At 38.8% G+C, this 20716-nt stretch overlaps 1 protein-coding gene across 10 annotated transcripts in view; it reads right to left on the reverse strand.

Moving 5' to 3' along the window:
- The window catches only part of LOC122815864 (F-actin-monooxygenase MICAL2-like), a gene marked incomplete at its 3' end in the record, with an annotated part of 2588394 nt that overhangs the window by 488676 nt on the left and 2079002 nt on the right, over positions 1-20716 (reverse strand). For all 10 annotated transcript variants that reach the window (XM_044088691.1, XM_044088682.1, XM_044088687.1 and 7 more), the window contains 1 exon segment: positions 5935-6124. In XM_044088691.1, coding sequence (XP_043944626.1) covers positions 5935-6124 — 190 coding nt within the window.

A 20716-nucleotide genomic window follows, 5' to 3' on the forward strand; every position in this document is an offset into this window, starting at 1 on the left:
ATTGTTACTTACTAGCCTCGTGACACAGCCTTTGCAGCCTACTTGCATGGGCTTCCTGATTCACAGCCTACTCAGCTGGAGCTGTAAAGGAAATAGAGACATTTAGGCATACCTATCCATCACATACACATGCTGGACTTCAGTAAACAGTAATGGTGTGACTACTTACACACTGCTGGGACATCACCTCTCTACCTTGCTTCTAGGACCAACTCATCCAAGACCTCCCCCTTTCTCTGCTTCAAGTCGGCATACTGGTGCCTGACCTGCTCATCAGTCCAAGGAATACCAGTGGCACTGTTGAGATCATGGGTGAGATGGTCCCAGGCTTTGAGTTTATATTGGGAGCCCTGGTACTGGCCCTGCAGTAGTCTCTCATCATGTTTTTTTACCAGGAGTCATACCATGACCTTGGACTCCTGTATGCCTCAACGCTGGGCCCAAAAGCGCAATCCTTCTCCAACTCTAGCCATCCTGCCTACAGTGGGAAGCTCCAACCGGTTATGAGCTGTAGTCCCGCCTGTGGGGTTTAAATACGGCCGATTTCCTACCCTCTGCTGTGATCGGACAGTTTTGAATATGCTGAGCTAAGCTAAGGGCAAACCTGCTTAGCTCAGGTTGGCATTGCTTAAAGGGACAGGTTCAGCACTGCTTACCTTTAGGCAAATCCACTTAGTTGGGCTACTCATTGCTTAGCAGTCCTATTTACACAATGCTTACACCTGGTAAGCAGAGCTGTGCAATGCTTAGCATTGCTTATTTTTCATTTTATAGACTATCTTCTGTATGGCATTGAGTCATCATTCATTACATATTATATATTTGTTTCCTGTCCCTGACATCCCCCTATGTGCTTTCATTACATTTATTCATGTGCGACTATACTGTATGAGGCACTTGTGTTTATATGAGGATTTCACAATTTAAACTAGCACCTCACATCTGGACCTAATGCAGTACTCCAGTTAACAAATATGTTATTTAGTAGGTAATACTAAAAAAATTGTTATGTACCATTTTAACATGTAAAATGTGAATTGGTTACAGTGGGGATCGAACCGGGAATGACTGCTTGCAAAGCATATGCTCTAACCACTACACACTATTGCAATATTGCTTATGTTGGATGTGTCTTGCTATTTAACTTCTTATGCTGTTTAAGATGGACTAAGCATAGCTAAGCAACAGGCACACCCATGCAGCTACACTTAAACTTTATTGCATCTATAAAAAAAAAAAAAGCTTTGTTGTGTTATTTTGTCTATACCCTTCAGAATATCCCTGCTAATGCTAAACCTGTTATTTTATCAGCTTTCTGCTTTGTGGGACAATTGCCATTTTTGCATTTTGCCCACATTCCTTACTCTGATGGTTTGGGAAGTGTGCACTATGTGCTTATGCTGCCTGTGTTATCCTAATAACTTTTGGCTTGGTAGCATATCTCTCAACCTCTTAGAACAAAATATCTGGACAAAGTCTACACTGATGGGGGGACAAACAGACGGCTTTTAAATATTGCTCTTAAATACTTAAAAATTTGATGGAATAATAGGTTTTACATTAGCATGGATTTTGATGGATATATGAAGTTTTAAACTCAAATGTTTTGTCATTATTTAATGACTTCAATCCTCAACTATTTGCCAGACAGGTACACATTTCAGGGGGAACACACCATAAATATGAGGCAAACATCTGGGCATTCTGTGAAAATCTGTACAGCTGAGAGGTATGCCTGGTAGGGAGGATTGTCCCTTTGGCCTTTGACCACATATATTTTTTGTTTTCCTGATGGGCTGTGGTGTTACGAGCATTCTCGCTCATTTTTATTTGCCGAAAGGCAATTCTGGAGTGCAGGGGGCATGTGTATCTTGAGAGCTTTGCTCGCAGACACACCTCCTGTGCTCGTACACGGAACAGTGTCCGTTTTAGAGCATGGCAGCGCACCTTTATAAATATGCATGGTGCACTGCCATGCTGAACAGGAATGGTCCCTGCCATGCAGGAAAAACTTATTCCTGCACAACTGCTTGCTGAATCCCAGGGACTGTGTTTCTTTAGGTTTTGTCCAATTTCTGCATTTTCATTTATTGCAGTTAATTCATACAGCACAGTCATATAAAGTGTTTTGCATTACTTATTTATTGCCACTGGGGCTGGTGGGGCAAAAAAGAATTTGTATATGTGTGTATGAGTATCATTTTATCAAATTTACAGTTCAAACTCCAAAAGAGCGACTCCTTTCTGCCGAAATTCCAATTTGCCGAACACTGACAATACACCTAGATAAAAAAAAACAACCAAATTCTAACATTTATGCAGGGGGGAAGGATAAGCCACCCTGCACCACCCACACCCCCTGCAAATTATATATACCAACTCAGAGATCACACTACAGTGACATAAGCGCTACATTTTCTGATGCTCACTATACCACGATCTCCACTGAAAAGTAATGAGCACTGTTAAAATAAGTTTCCACATACTACATACATCCCCTCCAAGAGCATGGCATAATTACCACTTTCCAAAAATACCGTCATATCTGCCAAGTTCTACAAGGGGTATGGTGTAGAAGAATTTACATGAATACTGTACCCTTGTACTTGCTGTAGCAACACCCACAGCTTAACTATTTCACTGAAATGAATGTCGAGCAACTAAAATTTCAGCAAAGATGATTTAGCAGAAAGTAGTTACTCTTTTGGAGTTTGGTGAACTGTAGTTCGATAAATCAATGACATATATATATATATATATATATATATATATATATATATATATATATATATATATATATATATATATATATATATATATATATATATATATGTGTGTACGTATATGGTTTACTATCAAAATGTTGAAATTTATATAGTCTAATGTTCATATGATCGACTCATATGGTCAACACATGAATATTAAGTAGTTCATTTGGTCGACAGGAAGTGCATGCAAATTATCTGTTGACATTATGTTGCAAAGAGGGCAAGGATTTTCCCTTGTCTGCACTGTTGTGCAATCCTGGAGTTGTAATATATAAGTAGCAGAGGGTGTGGGGGGCACAGCCCCCCTGCAAAAACTAGTGTTAGTTTGCAGGTGTTTTTTGACCATTTAAATTTAGATTTTTTCATTATTTTTAACATTCGGTGTAATGACTTTCAGTGTTATGAACGTCGACCATGTGAATTCCAACATTTTGATAGTAAACATATAGATATTATATACTACAGCGAAAGTGCACTTAATCGAAAGGGTGTTGTACTGAACTTCTGTGCAGTACTTACAGACCTTAGGGTTAGGGCACAGGTCATAGTAAGGGGATAGACCGTAGGGCTATCCCCTTACCATGACCCGTGCCCTAACCTTAAGGTCCATGATGACTGCAGCGCAGTGAAGGACATAGCAATGTCCTCCACTATGGTGCGAGTCAGGAACCTTAGGGTTAGGGCATGGGTTAGGGTAAGGGGATACCTTTACTAACTATCCCCTAACCCGTGCCCTAACCCTAAGGTCCGTGACTATCGCACCGTAGTGGAGGACATAGCTTGTTTTTTTATGTCCTCCACTGTGCTGCGGTGTTTTCGGTTAAGTGTACTTATGCAAAAGTTCACTTTCATTAAAGTGAACTTTCACAGAAGTGAGGCTTCCTATTACAAGTTCGAAGTAGTGAACTTTAGGAATATATATATATATATATATATATATATATATATATCTATATATATATATATATCTATATATATATATATATATATATATATATATATATATCTATATATATATATATATATATATATATCTCTATCTATATCTCTATCTATATATATCTATATATATCTATATATATCTATATATATCTATATATATCTATATATATCTATATATATCTATATATATATATCTATATATATCTATATATATCTATATATATCTATATATATCTATATATATCTATATATATCTATATATATCTATATATATATATATATATAAATACACACACAAAGTTGCAAGTCACATGCAGAATACCGCATACTGTTTATCATATAAATGCAGCCACTGTTTTAATTATCAGTGCAGTAATTTTTTTTTCAAATATAAATTTTATATTTTACCATACTCCTTTGTCACAAACAATTGCAGATAACCATGTACAATAATATAGAAGAGACCAAAAAACACTAAACATTATATACAATATAGACAATTCTGCTGCTTAAGAACAGTATAATCGCTGTGAATTCGCTTAATGCAAGTCTATCTGAAAGATAAGTATAATGACCGCACACACTATATTACCCTTTAGTCAATATTTGAAAAACAGGTATGGGGGGGAGAATTAGTAGTAATCTTAAACTGGAGCCACCTTTAACTCGGGATAAGGGTAACAGGGAGAGATAAAGGAATTAAATAAGCATCATCAAGGGACAAACCTGCTAGTAGATCAGAAACTATCAGCTATTAAATCCACTCTTCTGTGTTCCCCATTCAAAAAGTTTAGCTATACACAATTTATGGTTGCCAACAACTTATACTTCACTCACGTCCACTTAAACAAATTTGACTCAGATGTGTCCACTTCATGTCCCTGCTGCTCCTATCCCCATGTAGACATCATTCATATTTTATGGTTTTGTCGATATTCCCACAGTATTTGTGCTCTCTCAGAGTGAGACTTGACAAGATGGGATACCATAAAATCAACCCTCTCCTGGGAAATGACATTATTACATGTTACCAGCCTTAAAATACCCAAATTAAAACTACATATCTTAGTTACAGTTTTGTCTTTTGGTTAAATTTTACATTACCAAATACTGGATAGATTGTTCTAAGATGTCCTGGAGAGGTTTTAGGGTGTTAGCTGTTAAATACATTATTTCGGAAAACCTTCTGATAACTAACCCCCACAAGCAGGCCTATTACCAGAAATTTTGGAGCTTCATATTTGACCTCTTGACTGACAGATAACTATAAATTAAATTTCTTCATTACTACTTATTCCTACTCACTTGTATGCTTAGTAATAAGGTTTTTAAGTTCAAGTAATTTGCAAATGTAACTGCTTGTTGAATGCTTTGATTTGGTAGTTTTCTGGTTTTATACACTATCCTTCAAAGAGACTTCATTGCTACATGTTGCATATCTTTATTTGTTGAGGTGTGGCTGTGCTATAAAGATATGAACTGCGGTTTTGAAAAGTGATACCAGTCAACAGCAGGGTGGCATTTATGCTATATTCCAGAATACAGATCTGAACTCAGAAAAAGCATCAACATCTGGAATTTATTTGGGAGATCTTTAACTAGCTTGGGAAGCATAACTGCATAAATATTTTCAAAAGAAAATACTTGTACCATGACTGCTAATTTTAGAGCATATATCAAGGAGTGTTTAGGTTAGGAAGAAAGTTAAAAATTCAGAGCTGGTTTACAGGGCACTGTGAGGAGATAGAAAATACAGCCTTAAAGTCCTTAGGTTTGCAATGTCTCTCATGCAGTCTGCATTCAGCTCATTCCTGTATGAGCAGCATGTTTACACAACATTTATGTAACTAGAAATATAAATTTAGTAATTATCAAAGAAACGAGAGCATCTGATGACCGCAAAAATAAGTCTAGTGTTTGTGAAACTGAAGTAAAGCACAGCACTGACTTTAAGATGTATAGCTGGACCTGCCTTCTAGATAAAATTGAAATGAAGTACCATGCTCTAAAAGACCTTCATCTTCTAGATATTCACTAGCATACATTTTGCCTGAAAATGAAAATGTTTAATTTGCAGGAAATAAAGCATGGCAGTCTCTTATCATAATAAAGACATTTCTCATTTATTTCTAAAAGTAACAGACTGCCAACACAAAAGTAATTTTCCTTTCTGACCTATTGATTTTCCTAGGCAATAATAGAAGACTAATTAGCATGCATGTACCTGGTTTCATCACTGTTTATCATGACTCTGACAGCCAAGAGGTTGTGCTCTGCCATTTCTTCCTCTGGGATGACTCTTACTGTAGTCCACTCAGATATGACAGAAGACTGGCCCTCACAGCTACTGCTGTACAAATCATTCTTAGACTTTTTTGGTTGTGTAGGTTCATCACATTTTTGTAAAGGTGAGTCTGCAAAAAATGAATCAATCCATAACTAATCATTTTTTTTTTTGCTTTAGAAAACAGCCATGGAATCTATAATGTCATATCTGGTGACATGAAGTTAAGTAATGATTTACATAGTAGTAACTTTCTCAGTACATAGTAAAGAACACCATAATACAAAACATGGCTGAAATAAGACTCTTGGTTGCATCTATACCAAAATTCTGAAGAATCAAAATCCATCTGTTTTTTATTGCATTCAGCAACTCAGACAGTGCTGGTGGAAACAGAAGTGTAGACTGCAAAAGCAGCACATGAAGTAAGGGCAGGAGACTGGATACTTATATATCCAAATTGGAAGCTACACACTCTCCAGCCAAGACCGGAATAGCTGGTCAAGAGGAGAAGGTCAACACTTGCACCACATGGAACACACAAGCCCTCCAGAACACACACCAGCACTGCCTTCACATAAAAACACAAACCACACACCCACCTTCGTGGAGGTTCTGAAAAATCTACCTGAAGAGTAGAGACCTCCAAGCCAGAAATGCACTTGACCACCACAACACAACACTAATCACGAAACACAACTCTCCTAAACAGTGTGCCACTCAACCAAAGCCCCTAAGGCAGAACAGCATGCCCAACACACTAGTCATAGATGACTCAATAGTGAGGCGCACTGATGTCCCACACAATAAGTTGAATAAGGAGAAAGTAACAGGCCCCAGAATCCACCACATAATGCATGCACTCAGGTCCCTCAACAACAGGTACAAATATGACTGTCATTGTACATGTGGGTGAATGACCTGAGGTGTACCTCCCTGGACTATATGGAGAGACATGGAGCACTTGGATTATGTAGCCCAGGCGGGTATAACCCTAGCCCTGAGCGGCATCTTACCATCACCCAGAATGACACCACAGTACAAGCAGAAAATGATTGATTTCAACAATTGACTACGTTTTTGTTGTCATTCTAAGGGGATCCAGTATCTGTCTGCCTGGGATGACATGATTGACAGACCTTGGTGCTTTGCCAGAGATGGCCTGCATCTGTTACCCCTGGGCTTCTGGATACTGGCCAAGGCTCTTGCCACCCCTACAGTGCCTTTTTTAGGCAGTGTTCCAAAGACCAAGTTACCACCATAACAGCTGCAAACAAATGCAATCTGAGAGTCATGCTGCTCAACACTAGAAGTCTAAATCTCAAAATGCACTCTCTCAAAGCACTCCTTAAAATGGAGAATATAGATATTTCTGCTGTAACAGAGACCTGGCTCAAGGCAGCAGAAAGCACCCCTGCACTACCAGGGTATAAGTCATTCCACAGCTTTCGATCCCAGAACTTGGACCAAAGCTCCAAAGGTGGTGGTGTTTCCATATTCATAAAAGATGCATAGATTGGTAGCCCAACACAATGCATCTGAGATACTTCAGGTTCAGCTAACATTGGTTAAGACAGCGATTCAGGTAATAGCCTGCTATAGGTCCCCAACCATGTCCCAAGACTCTCACTCCACGTTCCTAAGCACCCTGGAGAATATTATGGTCCAACCTAACACTCTCATACTGGGCAACTTCAACTACCCCTCCATTAACTGGGAAAATTACGCATGTACCAATACACTTGCCTAATGTTTCCTGGAATTAATTTATTCCAATGCCCTGGACCAGCTCATTCTTACCCCCACTAGAGGTAGCAACATTCTTGACCTGGTCATTACTAACATGGGTGACCATTGCTCTACACCAATAGTCAACTCCTCCCTGGATAGATCTGACCACAAACTAATCACCTTGGAAATCCACATCCTTCCCATCCCTCCCTCCCGCAAAGTTAACCACCAAGAAAAACTTCTCCAAAACTAACTTTTGGCTCCTAAAAACAGAGGCAGCCAACTTCACAGCCCCCATGGAGAATAGTTGCATGACCTCCAAATCATACACCAATGCACTGTATGAACACGCACACAAATGCATGGATCTCACCATACCCAAAAGAACCAAGACGCTCTCCTCCAAAAAAAGGAAGCCAATCTGGTAGTCCCCTGCCATAAACTCTACAACAGAAGGAGGAAACTGATGCGGGATAAGGTAAAGTCCCAAGACTGAAAAAACTCCCTTATCAGCCACAACAAAAAGTTGAGATCCCTCATCGAATCCTCTAAAGCTAGCTATAAGGACAGAATAGCAGCAGATAGTGAAGACAATCACAAGGCCTTCTATAGTTATGTAAAGAATATTCATGGCAATACCCAGATTTGCTCTGAGCTACTGCATTATGGTACCTCCTACACAGAGCCAACAGATATTGCCAATATACTGGCAGAGAGATTCAGTGCCAGCTTTACCCCTCTCCCCCCCAAAGAAACAATCACAATACCAGTAGATTGTCAGGCACTCAGTATTACTTCTGGACAGGTTAAAACAGCACTATCCAAGGCCAAGAATACAGCTTCTATGGGACATGACAATATCCCTGGTTGTGTTTTACATGAACTACAGAGTGAACTGGCACCCCAGCTGTGTGCCCTGTTCAATCACAGTCTCAGCTCAGGCTTTGTCCCTACCAAATGGTGCACTGCTACAATCATCCCTCTCCACAAAGAAGGAGCGACTACAGACCCTGGGAACTATCGCCCATTAGGCTGATGGGTCTGATATGCAAAGCTATGGAACGCATCATCATGGACCTAATTAACAAGGATATAGGGAGTCTCCAAACTATGGATCCTACAGTTTGGTTTTGTGAAGGGTAGATCATGCCACCTCAACTTGGCCAACTTCTTTGAGTCAGTCACCAGAGCTGTGGATGAAGGCAAGGTGGTTCATACAGCCTACCTTGATCTGGCCAAGGCCTTTGATACCATTCCCCACTCAGGAATGAGAAAAACTCACTAACCTAGGCATCAACCCCTGTATCACTAGGTGGGGTTGCAAACTGGCTCACAGATAGAACCCACAGTGTGAAAGTAGCTGACTCCAAGTCAGACTGCAGACCAGTAATGAGTTGAGTCCCACAGAGTTCGGTCCTGGGTCCTCTCCTGTTTGGTATCTACTTATCTGACATCCAGGCCTACATGAAGGGGCTCTGGCTGACAAAGTTCGCAGACAACTGCAAGTTGGGAGCTATTAACTCCCCAATTGATGCTGACATCCTACAGAAAGGCATCACTAAGAGCAATGACTGGTGTCAGAACCATGGCCTCAATGCCAAAAGATGTGTAGTCATCCCCCTTGGGAAAAACCCGGTTCCCTTGAATAATCACATTGATGGTAGTCCATTGAACACAAAAGGCATTATAAGAGATCTGGGAACATGGGTTGACAGCAACCTCTCTTTTGACCACCACATTGCCATTGTGGTCAATAAGTCCTATGCGGCACATCTCATTACTAAGGGGTTTGCATCCAGGAAGAAAGAGGTCATTGTCTCCCTCTACTCTTCCCTTAGAGTATTATGCCCCATTTGGCATGTACCTCACTAGATACCCGCAACAACTGGAGAGGCCACAAAAGTACCTCAGAGAGAGGATCCTAGGCCTTAAACACTTGTCCTATATGGACAGACTCAAAAAACTCCAAGTATTCTCTGTCTCATATTGCCTACATAGAGGCAATCTCTGCTTGACTTAAAGGTATGTCTGACCCAGCCCTGTTAGAAATGCTACATCTAAAGAAATCCCAATCCCTCTGGACCACATGCTCCAGAGACCAAAACCTCATTACCACAATCAACAGAACATGCTGGAGGGACAGTTTCATAACACAGAGACTGCCCATGCTATGGAACAGACTTCCCATACATGTCAAGTAGAGCACCTCACTGGCCCCCTTCAAGAGGAATCTTGATGAGTGGATGGGAAATAGAAAATTCACCCTGGGGATCACTCCAGTGGCTCTACTCTTCAGGCACTGGGAATAAGGTCGGGTGGCATGATGCCAGGGGAATCCTATGAGCTAGGCTTTTAAAGGCTCCAGGTCCATTTGTCTAGTACACACCTATGAACCTAAGATAAAGAGATAGTGTAATCATTACACAGTTAGGATGGGATGAAGTAGCACCCAGCTAGAGCAGAGTAATTTAAGGGATGAACTGGATTAAAGGCGAGTAACAGAGCAGGAACAGCAATGCATTCAAGCCAGGTCTCAACTAAAAAACAGTGGGAAGCTGGAAGATTTTGTAGGTGGTTGAAAAGGCTATAAAACTAATGGTAAAAGGGGAATGTGTATAAAGAGAGAGGCCAAATTTAATTTTCAAAAGTGTGTGTTAAAAGAATTAAGGAAGAGAGGAAGGAATGCCGGTCCATTGAACCAAAGTCAGAGTGTATGCTGCAGAGTGGGTGAAACATTTTCAAGTTATGACCTATCTACTAGAGGGGAAATAGATTAGAAGGGTCATTGACTCAGCCATAAATGTTTAGCGCTTCTCTGTGTGAGAGTGATAACGTACTTACTTGTCCATTCATTAAATCTGAAAACTTCATTGGCATCTCCCAGTCTGGCATTACCCATTTGTTTGTTATAAATTTTAAACTTACAATCCGCATGCTCATCTCGACTGACAGTTTTTCCACATTCTGACTATCTCTGTTGGACTAATGGATATTTTCAAAGTCTTTCTCTCCCAATACAAATAATGATCTCTGCACTGCAAAGTTAATTCCTCCTGAAAAAAAGGGGAGAATTCATATAAGTACAATGATGTGTACACCTTTGTGTGCACTTCATAGTGACCTGATCGAATTCAGAGACAACCCTACCATACTGCAGCAGCACAGTGTTGTAGCACTAAGATGTCCAATACAGTGTAGGGCTGGATCCACAGCCATGCAGTATGCTAATGAGGCAGCCCAGGAGAGAGGCATATGCTAATTAGTAATTAGTCTCCCTCAGAACTGCTTTTATGAAGACATTTACACACAGAGTGATTCAAAAAATTGCTTGGATGCATAAATCAGCAAATCCAGCCCCACTACATCATGGTAGTGATCATGGCCAAAAAGTTGTGTTCAAAGAGCATGTAATGTAGTACATGGTTTGGGGGAGGGGGAAGCTACTAGGCACCAAGAAAACAACTGTCATAACAGCAACCAGACTTTTGGGGCTGGGGGAGTGAGGGAAGCACTAGCCACCAAGGAAACAATTGTGCCATAACAGCACCAATAGCAGTACAGAGACTGGGGCTGAAGAGAAGCACTAGCCGCCACCAGATGCTCTTCAATTGTGTCAAAACAGCAAAATCAGTACAGGGATTGGGGGTGAGGGCAAGCACTAGTCCCCAGTCATACTACACCACTGCCTTAATCACACAACACTAGTATGAATATCAGAGGGTGGAGAGAAATGCTAGTTACAAAGGATTACTGTAAACTCTCATGACTTAATGGCACTTACACTAGTATGGGGATCTGGGAAAATTCAAGGACAGGCATGGGGACAGTAGTGTGTGGTGTGAGTGTGTGCGTGTGTAGGGGCTGCCTATCATATGATGCTACAAAACGCTGCCACAGTAGTTCAGAGGCAGCAACATGCAGAGCAGTAATGATCTGAACATTGCAGTAGTAACTAATTCACAGACAGAATTTAGTCAATAATAAAGCCTTACCTAATCATGGTTAGTATGTCTATGAATCACAAAATATTGCATTGCGAGAGCTGTGCCTGTTTAGCTCAACCCATATGGTTTGTGCTAGAGCCTTTCATGAATCCCCAGGAAAGGGTTTGTCCACTGAATGGTTATATTAGCTTATATTTGAAATTTACACAAAGCTGGAAATGAGACCCTAATAGGTGTATCAGTGGACCGCAGGTCAACAAACCTAAGGAAAGGTCAGAAAATAGTTTTGAAGTGAAGATCCAAGCTGTGATGCAGAAAGCAGTGAGGAATCAATTGATTAGCAGTACTGGTGAATCCACTCTGTAGTCACTTAAATATCCTGTTACCCAGTTTAATTGTCCTTCATCCACTCAAGAGTTTGTCTTCCTTAACATGTAGACTATAAAAACAACATGTTATACTACCTGAAGACTTGCTATCAAAGCAATGACCATGCCTCCTGTCTTCTGTTTTGAACGCTGTCTCATTACACCCATAAAGGGACCACCTGTGGCACTGCCAAATCCCCCAAATCAGATAGATCAGTATCTTATTGACTACACAGTCTAGTTTATCACATGAAGTATCTTTATATAGTCAAAATATGTAGCCGAGACCTATTATCAGTTATATTTTCATACTTGTACCTAGCAGCTTGTAATTATTTTCTGCTATCCAAGATGTTTGCAACAAATTTTGTTATGTGATACTTCAGCTATGAGAATAACTGAATATATTAGGTCAGATTATTTTATAAACTGAATATATACATTTATACATATTTATACATAGCAAATATGCAACAGTGAACTCCCATGTGGGACGAATAGTTAATATTCCAATTCTTATATTTTCAATACATACTATCAAGCTGGATTGATTATACATGCATGCCAACTGCAGATTTTCACTGCATGACTTTTTATAACATTATGCTTTAATTATATGAATTATGTATATTACAGATTAGACATTGGGATTATTTCTTGAATTAAAATCTGATAATGTGCATTCAGCTAAAAATAGGAATTTCATAACTTAATTATCTAAACTCATTCCAAAAAATTCCTTGTTAGTTTAATGAACAGTCACACTAATATCTATAGTATGACCATTTCAAATACATAAAATGCAAGACTGTAACCAATCACATAGTGACACTAGATATATGGATACCTAGAATGTCAAATATGTCCAAAACGGGGTATATTATAGCAATAACCCACGCCTGGGTGTGGGTAATGCTGGATTTACCCACGGTTGGTGTGGTTTGGTCACGAGGGCGAAGCCCGCGTGGCCAAACAAAGCCAATCGTGAGTAAATCCAGCATTACCCACACCCAGAAGTGGGTTATTGCTATTATACAATGACATTATTTAAGAAAAAAAATAATTACTTTTCTTAAATAATGGCATTGTATAATGCCTCCTTGCTGCTGTCTGATATTCTGCGACAGTTCTGATGTACTGCGCATGTGTACGCCTACGCAGTACATCAGAGCTGTGGGCAAAAGCAACGGAGAAAGCAAGATCTCTGTTGCTTTTTACAAACTGCTTCGCTATGTTAAATGGATTTAACATAGCGGGACAGCTTTAAAATAAGCAATGGAAATCTCCGTTGCTTATTTTAAAGCTGTCTTGCTATGTCAAACCCATTTAACATAGAGAGACAGTTTGCAACGGAGAAAGCAAGATCTCCATTGCTTTTTACAAACTGTTTCGCTATGTTAAATGGGTTTAACATAGCGAGACAGCTTTAAAAAAAGAAACGGAGATTCTCAGTTTCTTTTTTTAAAGCTCTCTCGCTATGTTAAACTCGTTTAACATAGCGAGACAGTGTTGCTGTAAGAGTTATAGTAACGGAAAAAGTCTGGGCGACCGGACCTTTTTCCAATACTATAACTCGGATTTACAACGTGCACGCTGATCAATCAGCGTGCACGTTTTTGAATATTAATGGGGTCGTTGTATAATAAGTAATATTTTGCACAGCTTAGAGCAGGAATCTAGGAATACTGAAACAAGAAGGATGCAGGTTTCCTGTTGTCACTGTTTTGTTAGATCAGCGCTACCTATTTTGCACAGTGACTACACTATTGACTACACTATTGACTAGAGGGAAGAAGGAAAAGGTGAGTTTTACTTTTGTCTCCTTTTTCGTCACTGAGCTAGTGTGACCTAAGAGAGGGTCTTATTTAGAGAGCAGGATAATGGAGTCTTGCAAAAGATTGGAGATGCAAGAGGGCTTGGCCCCTGCAAAATACTTGTGTTTTTTTATATTCTCATGACTGTTATTGTTCTGAGACTGACTTCCAGTGGCTCTAGATCCTTTAATTTAGGATCATGTGTTGACTAAATGACACAATAGTAGTAAACTGAATTTTTGCAGGGAGAGTGCACACTACTGTACTTCCCCACATTGAGGCTTCAGTGCTCACCCTCTGCTACTATAGGTACTACCTCTGAGGTCAGTATCTTGAGAAAAGGAGTTAGTCAGATGCCTATCAGAATTTCACAGCCATAAAATGTGAATCTGATTGTTTGCACACAGGAATACAATGCATTTCCATTTATTAACTGGGGAAGTACATTGGTCCAAAGTCTCTTCAGTCATGACCTGGACCAAAAGGCAGAAATATATACATATCAGAATCGTATAACGACATTCAATCAGTAACAAAACAATTGCATCATATGTGAATATGTGATATAAGAAAATCAGCACAAAATCACTAGTGCTACAAAAGCAAAAATAAATACTGTAGTGTATTCTGGCATAATGGGTAGTCAGTACAATTGTGCATATATATATACAGAAGTATTTTGCTTGTAGTGACGTCCTGTAATACTTTATGCAAGGCACTGCATTTTCCAGCATGGATTATGAAAGCTATTGCATGTATTAGTGCCTGTTTGGGTATTTAGTTGTTAAGAAGAGTTGTTTCTCTGATGTTGGACAGGTTGCTTCATGTTGCAAGGGCTATTTCTATGAAGGATTTTTTAGTCACTACAATTGAGAACCTGTGTCTACAAGGAGCAGCCTTAGAGTTTCTAAGTTTGGATGTGCTAAACTTTACTTAGTTTGTTTTTTCATGGGGTGCAGTAGTTTTGATGAATTGCAAGTGTCATCCTAGAAAACCTTATAAATACTCCTCTCTTCTCATAACATTTCTGACAATTAACTACCTAAATAGCCACACTGATCACTTGTAGAAAAGCTGAACATTTATGATTTAAATCCAAAACCAAGAATTTCAGATATTAAACAGATTGAAATTGTGAAATATACTCTATGAAGGACTGACTAATGCAAAAATAGCATGAGCCCTTACTCTTTCAAAAATACAGAAATTTACAAATAATTTATTGAAAATACTACTGTTTTAAATAACTCTTTTCTTGTAAAACTAAGTATGATCTCCACGCTCAAAGACCTCTTGTATTCCATATTTATCAATGACCTCTACAATGTCATCCCAGATACAATATGCAGATGACTCCACCTTGATTTGCTCTGCTACTGCCTAGTCTGATCTACAAACATTATCCCAGAACACTTTTAACACAGTTGAAAATTGGCTAACTGATAGTCACCTGATCTTAAATCCCAATAAAACAAAGTTGCTACTGTTTTCCCCTACTCACAGGTCCTCTGTATCCTTCTCTAAAAAATCTAACGGTACCATAATCTCTATACCACCTGCACAAAGCTTCGAGGTGTTACTGTAGACAATAACCTCAAATTTGATATGCATGTCAATCAAAACCATCAATAAAAAACTTGACTCACTGTACAAGATCAAACCTTTCCTAACTCCACCTTCTAAAATTGTCATTGCACGTTCTCATCTTCTTTCAGCTCTCCTTTATGCTTCCCCTTTATTCACCAACTTAAGCAAAACTGAACTTAAACTCTCTAGCTGTTATAATCACATTGCTTGATTCGCCACCGGCATGCCATACAAGCCACACCACTGTAAAAACAAACTATCTAGGATGGTTAGAATTGCCACGCCTATTTCAGTATAACCAGCTTTTAGTGGCACATAAAGTACTTAACCAGCCAGAAAGCACACCTGCACTTAAAAATATTATCAACCCCTACAGCAACCTCAGACCACTTTGCTCCTTTAACAGATTGCTAGTACAAACTGTCAAAATCAATAATTCAGCCGGTGACTCTGTTTGCCAACTACGGTGGTAAAACCTGGAACTCACTGCCTGCTGATATTACTCTAGAACTCATCCTAAGTCAATTAAAGAAAAGTCTCAAATAATATTTTAAATCACACTGGCTATGTACTTGTTCCAAACCAGATTAGTCCTCTTTCTATGTTTGTGTTATAATTCATTCGTAACGTAACGTAACTGTGTGGCATATTTTAGTCCTTTTAACCTTGTGTAACTTAAATCCTTGTGTGACTGTATTACGTGTATAGCTGAACAGGACCTGCACACTTTGTTTATCAAGATTTATGTTATATTATTGTTTTTAACTTGAAGCTTTTCTCCCCGGGCCTCCACTAAAATTGGATATGTATCCAGTCAAACTATCCCAGTCAACAAATGTAAAATAAAATAAATTAAAGTTTTGTTGCTTTGGAGTTTGAATATTTAACTGGCAGAGTATGACAATGCAGGAAGGGGTGAGACTTGCCTCCTGAAAACATTTTCAAAGGCACATATTTTGTAGTGAAAATTGTGTTTCCAAGGTTGATACTATTAATGTGGTAGTATGGAAGCTTCACATTTCAGGTCATTATCCTTTGGTAAAGGAAATTAACAGAACTGCTTTGTAACTTAGACATTCTAACTTTAGTATCCTATGTATGCAAAGAAATTTTACTTACCACACAGTCCATTTGTTTATTTTAAAGCACAGAACAATGTTTAAGATTTCATAATTCAGCACAGAGGATGTATGATTTAGTTTTCAGGCATAGGTCTGAATATTGCTTCACACAGGTAATCTAAATAGTCTTAGATGCTGGCTGCTGTCTTAATTATTTCCTTGTAAATAAATGTGTTACATAATTTTGGGGAACATACTCACCAGTAAGTCATATGCTTAATACCCCAGGACTCAGACTAGTCCCTTACCTTGCTATGTAGGACGACTTCTGATTATCCCTTGCAATTATAGTTCCTTTTGTTTGCTTATAAACACAGATACACTTGCATTCATTTTCTGTTTACCAGGTTGTTTACAGGTTATACTGTCTAATATATTGTGACTCCCTTCTATTTTATTTGTGTTCTTTACTCACATTAAGGTTTTTCTTCTCAATGCCAGAATAAATTTCCTGGCCTTGGTGCAATCCTGTATTTGGGAAACATCTGTGCCTGTGTAGTTACTGAAACCTGGTTTAAATTTAAAGAAAACACTCCCTCTATACCAGGGTTTTGTACTTTTCATGCTTTCAGAGGCAATGGCAACTGTGGGAGACTCTTCATATTTGTCAAAAACATATCCCCTGCAGACAGATCCCTAGGAACTCCATAAACTCACTGAACTAGAAGTACCTGTAGACAGGATTAATCATCAATATCTTGTTATAGAACAATTTATGTCTCCTGATCTGATGACCATATAAGATTCATCAGTATTCTCAATGAACTCTCCATTAGCAAAAAAAAAAAAAAAAAAAAAAAAAAAAAAATTTTATTTTGGGTGACTTGGCCACCCTTCAATAAACGGAGATAGCCATAACTCCAATGCAGGATACACCACAAAATTCCTAGACTGAATAACCAGAAATCCCTTGAACAGTTGGTAAATAATGCTAGAGGACACAGCATTCATGGCCCAATTCTTACAAATCTGGCTGCCTCTTAACCCTATTCTTCTGACATCTCCTTCCTTTTAATTTACTTATCAGATCTTCAAGCAGAAAGCCAAGACCTATGGCTAACAATGTTTGTATATGACTGCAGACTGGGGGATTGCTGTTCAGTTACCCTCCAGAACACACATTTCCTAATAAACTCTTATTTTTTAACTGTCATTTTTATTGTTGCACATGTTGCAAAGCTTTTCCACAATACCATTTAACATAAGCCATTTCAAATATATTCATTCTACATTTGTTTGTCATATTGTACAAAATATCTGTCATAGTAAGTCTGCTTCTAAATCTCGAAATACTGAAAGACTGACTTTCAGTATCTCGAGACGAATACTGAACACCCACTATACCAAAATACAAAACTGAATGTCACTATACCAAAAATTCAAAATATCGAACTTTCAGCAAGCGACATTCAGTTCTGTAATATAACCTCCACCACATCATCATGAACACCACCCTCCCACTAAACCTATACTAAAACACCAGACACACACTCCAACAATACGTATAGATAAGTAGGGAGGGCCCCCACACCCCTGGCACCAACACTACCTACAGATAAGTAGGGAGGGCCCCCCACACCCTCGCTACTTAGATATACCAACTTCGAGGTTGCACTACCATGAAAGACACTAGTAACCTACCACCAAGCACCCTACACTTCACACACCATCACACACATGAAAAACACACACTACAATCAAAAAAAACACACTGCCTTCAACAGTAACACACAAACTTGTCCATCTAACCCACCCAACTCCCAAAACTTCCCACAACACTACAAAATAAAAACCCTACCCAAACACCTTAAACAATAGCAACTTACTTGAATCTCCATAAACAGCCACACATCGTCCTCCATATCTCACTCCCAAACAATGTACCGCAAACAAACCACAACACACCACCTCAACACCAAGTTTGATAATGCAAGACTCTGTAAAGTGCAGTTTCGGTTAACTGCACTTTCATGATATTAGTCTCGAGATACTGAAAGTTGATCTTTCAGTATTTCGAGATTTAGAAGGGATCCTGTCATAGTATATAACAAATATTTGACACATCTTATAACAGAACAAAATTTGCATTTCAACTAATTCTCACCTCAAATCCAGCATAATAACTCCCTCATCCCACCATTTTGTCCCTAAAAGTCCCTCTTTATACATTTTGCAGTATATTGAGAATCATGTGCAGAATATGAGGAACTCCACTTTGCCACCTCTTGACTATTCAGTAGGTCTCCTCTATTTAGGCACAGCGTATCGTCTATGATAATCCCTGCGTCTTTACTTGGTACTACAATTCCTTGTATCCTCCCTGATAATCACTGCATCTGTACTTGGTACTACCATGCATAATCCACTGTAACTACAATTTCACTCTTTCTAATGTACTCTTGGTGTGCTAAAATGGGTTCAAAATAAATATTAAAAAGTGCAGTATCACTGATGGACAAATGCTTCCCTCACCATACTGTACAGACAGCATGCCACTATAAAACAAAAATATAGTCAGGGATGTAGGTACCAAGATTGACAGTTCACTCTCTTTGGACTATCATGTGACAATGGTTATCAGGAAAATCCTCTCATTTAGCCAAATAACCAAAAGAATATACTCAAGGTCTATGGAGGTAAATCACTCCCTTGTACTCAACATTTATCAGGCCAGCTATTGAGTGCAATGTTCCCTTTGGTATGCATCACAATAAATGTATCAAACAATTAAAAAGATCCCAAAGGTTCCAAGCCAAAAAGATTACAGACCTAAAGTCCCTGAACTATCAAAATAGACTGGAAGCTTTGTTTCTTTATTCAGTGACTTACTGACTTTTGAGGGGAGATCTCAGTCTCATTTACCATGCTATTAGAGACTTGATGGTCCTGGCCCTCCTGCAGCACTGCAAGTCTAAAATCGCCAACAATACTAGAACCATAGACCTAAATCTTCAACAGATAAATAAAACATGGTGCAGGGACAGGTTTATAACACAGCTCCTCCCAAACATCTGGAATAAACTTCCTCTACATTTTAAGCAGTGTGGCTTAGTATCTTCCTAGATAACTGCATGAATAGCCACAAATTTAATCTGACTGGTACAGTCCTACAGGTGCAGCCCAAGGGAAGGTACTGGTAATGCACGAACAAGACTCTGTGGCCTTGGAATAGCTAGGAGTTTATTAATTCCTTTGCAACACACGGGTCAAGGCAGGAAAACAGTTCTAGATAATGGAGTCGTCCATCTACCTGGTTATCAAAAGAAATAAAATAGATCTAAAAAGTTAATTGTTGATCCTACTGACATTCCTGTTTTAGTCAGTTTTAATGTGCAGCATTCAGGCCATATCACAATTATCTGGGACAAATGAGGGTGATCATTAATTAAATGATACAAGGAAGAATTATAATTTCATGTGGTATGCCTTAAATGTAGTAGAGATCAGTATCTACTATATTTAGTATCATGCAGTATGCTTTAAATGTAGTAGAAACCAGTATTCATCTGATTACATCTCAAACTGTATGACTGCATTTTGTGTGCTGAGAAACTTTCTGCAGGTGGAGCCCTGCTGAATAACAGAATATGCTTTCAACAGTAATGTTTTTAGTTCCTAGTATTTTTGGATCCCAAACTCACGATTTTCTTCTGAATACTTGTGTTTTGTCCTTGTTGCTAGAACTCATGGGACAATATTTTTGTTGCTATGTCTCTTTTAGTGTTACATAATAAACTATCCAATAAAATTGATGTGCAGCTATTATTAGCATGGAGCTTGTGTATGCAGTCACCATGTTTTGAAATGCCTAGATTTTTCCATAACTTCTTCCATGCATGTTTATTTAATTGCTCAGTTGTTTTCAAATGTGTGGATGTTTCACCATCTGAATGTATTAACTTTGTAGTTACTGACAATCTTGGTCTCAGAACTTTCAAAAGAAGATGCTTAAATATAACAGATATGTACAAGAGCTGTGAGGTAACCGTTGCTAAATGCTTGTTCCTCTCATTTTTTTCCACCCAAGCAGATCGATTGCTTGTAGATATGTACATTTTCCTATTATTTTTCATTTAATATATTTAATCAAATGAGATATGTTGTTGTGTCTTTCGGCTTTTCCTGGTTAGGGGTCGCCACAGCGGAACTCCGGTCCG

This window comes from Protopterus annectens, chromosome 11.part0 (genome assembly GCF_019279795.1).
Source record: "Protopterus annectens isolate FY-2018-M chromosome 11.part0, PAN1.0, whole genome shotgun sequence".
NCBI lineage: Eukaryota > Metazoa > Chordata > Ceratodontiformes > Protopteridae > Protopterus > Protopterus annectens.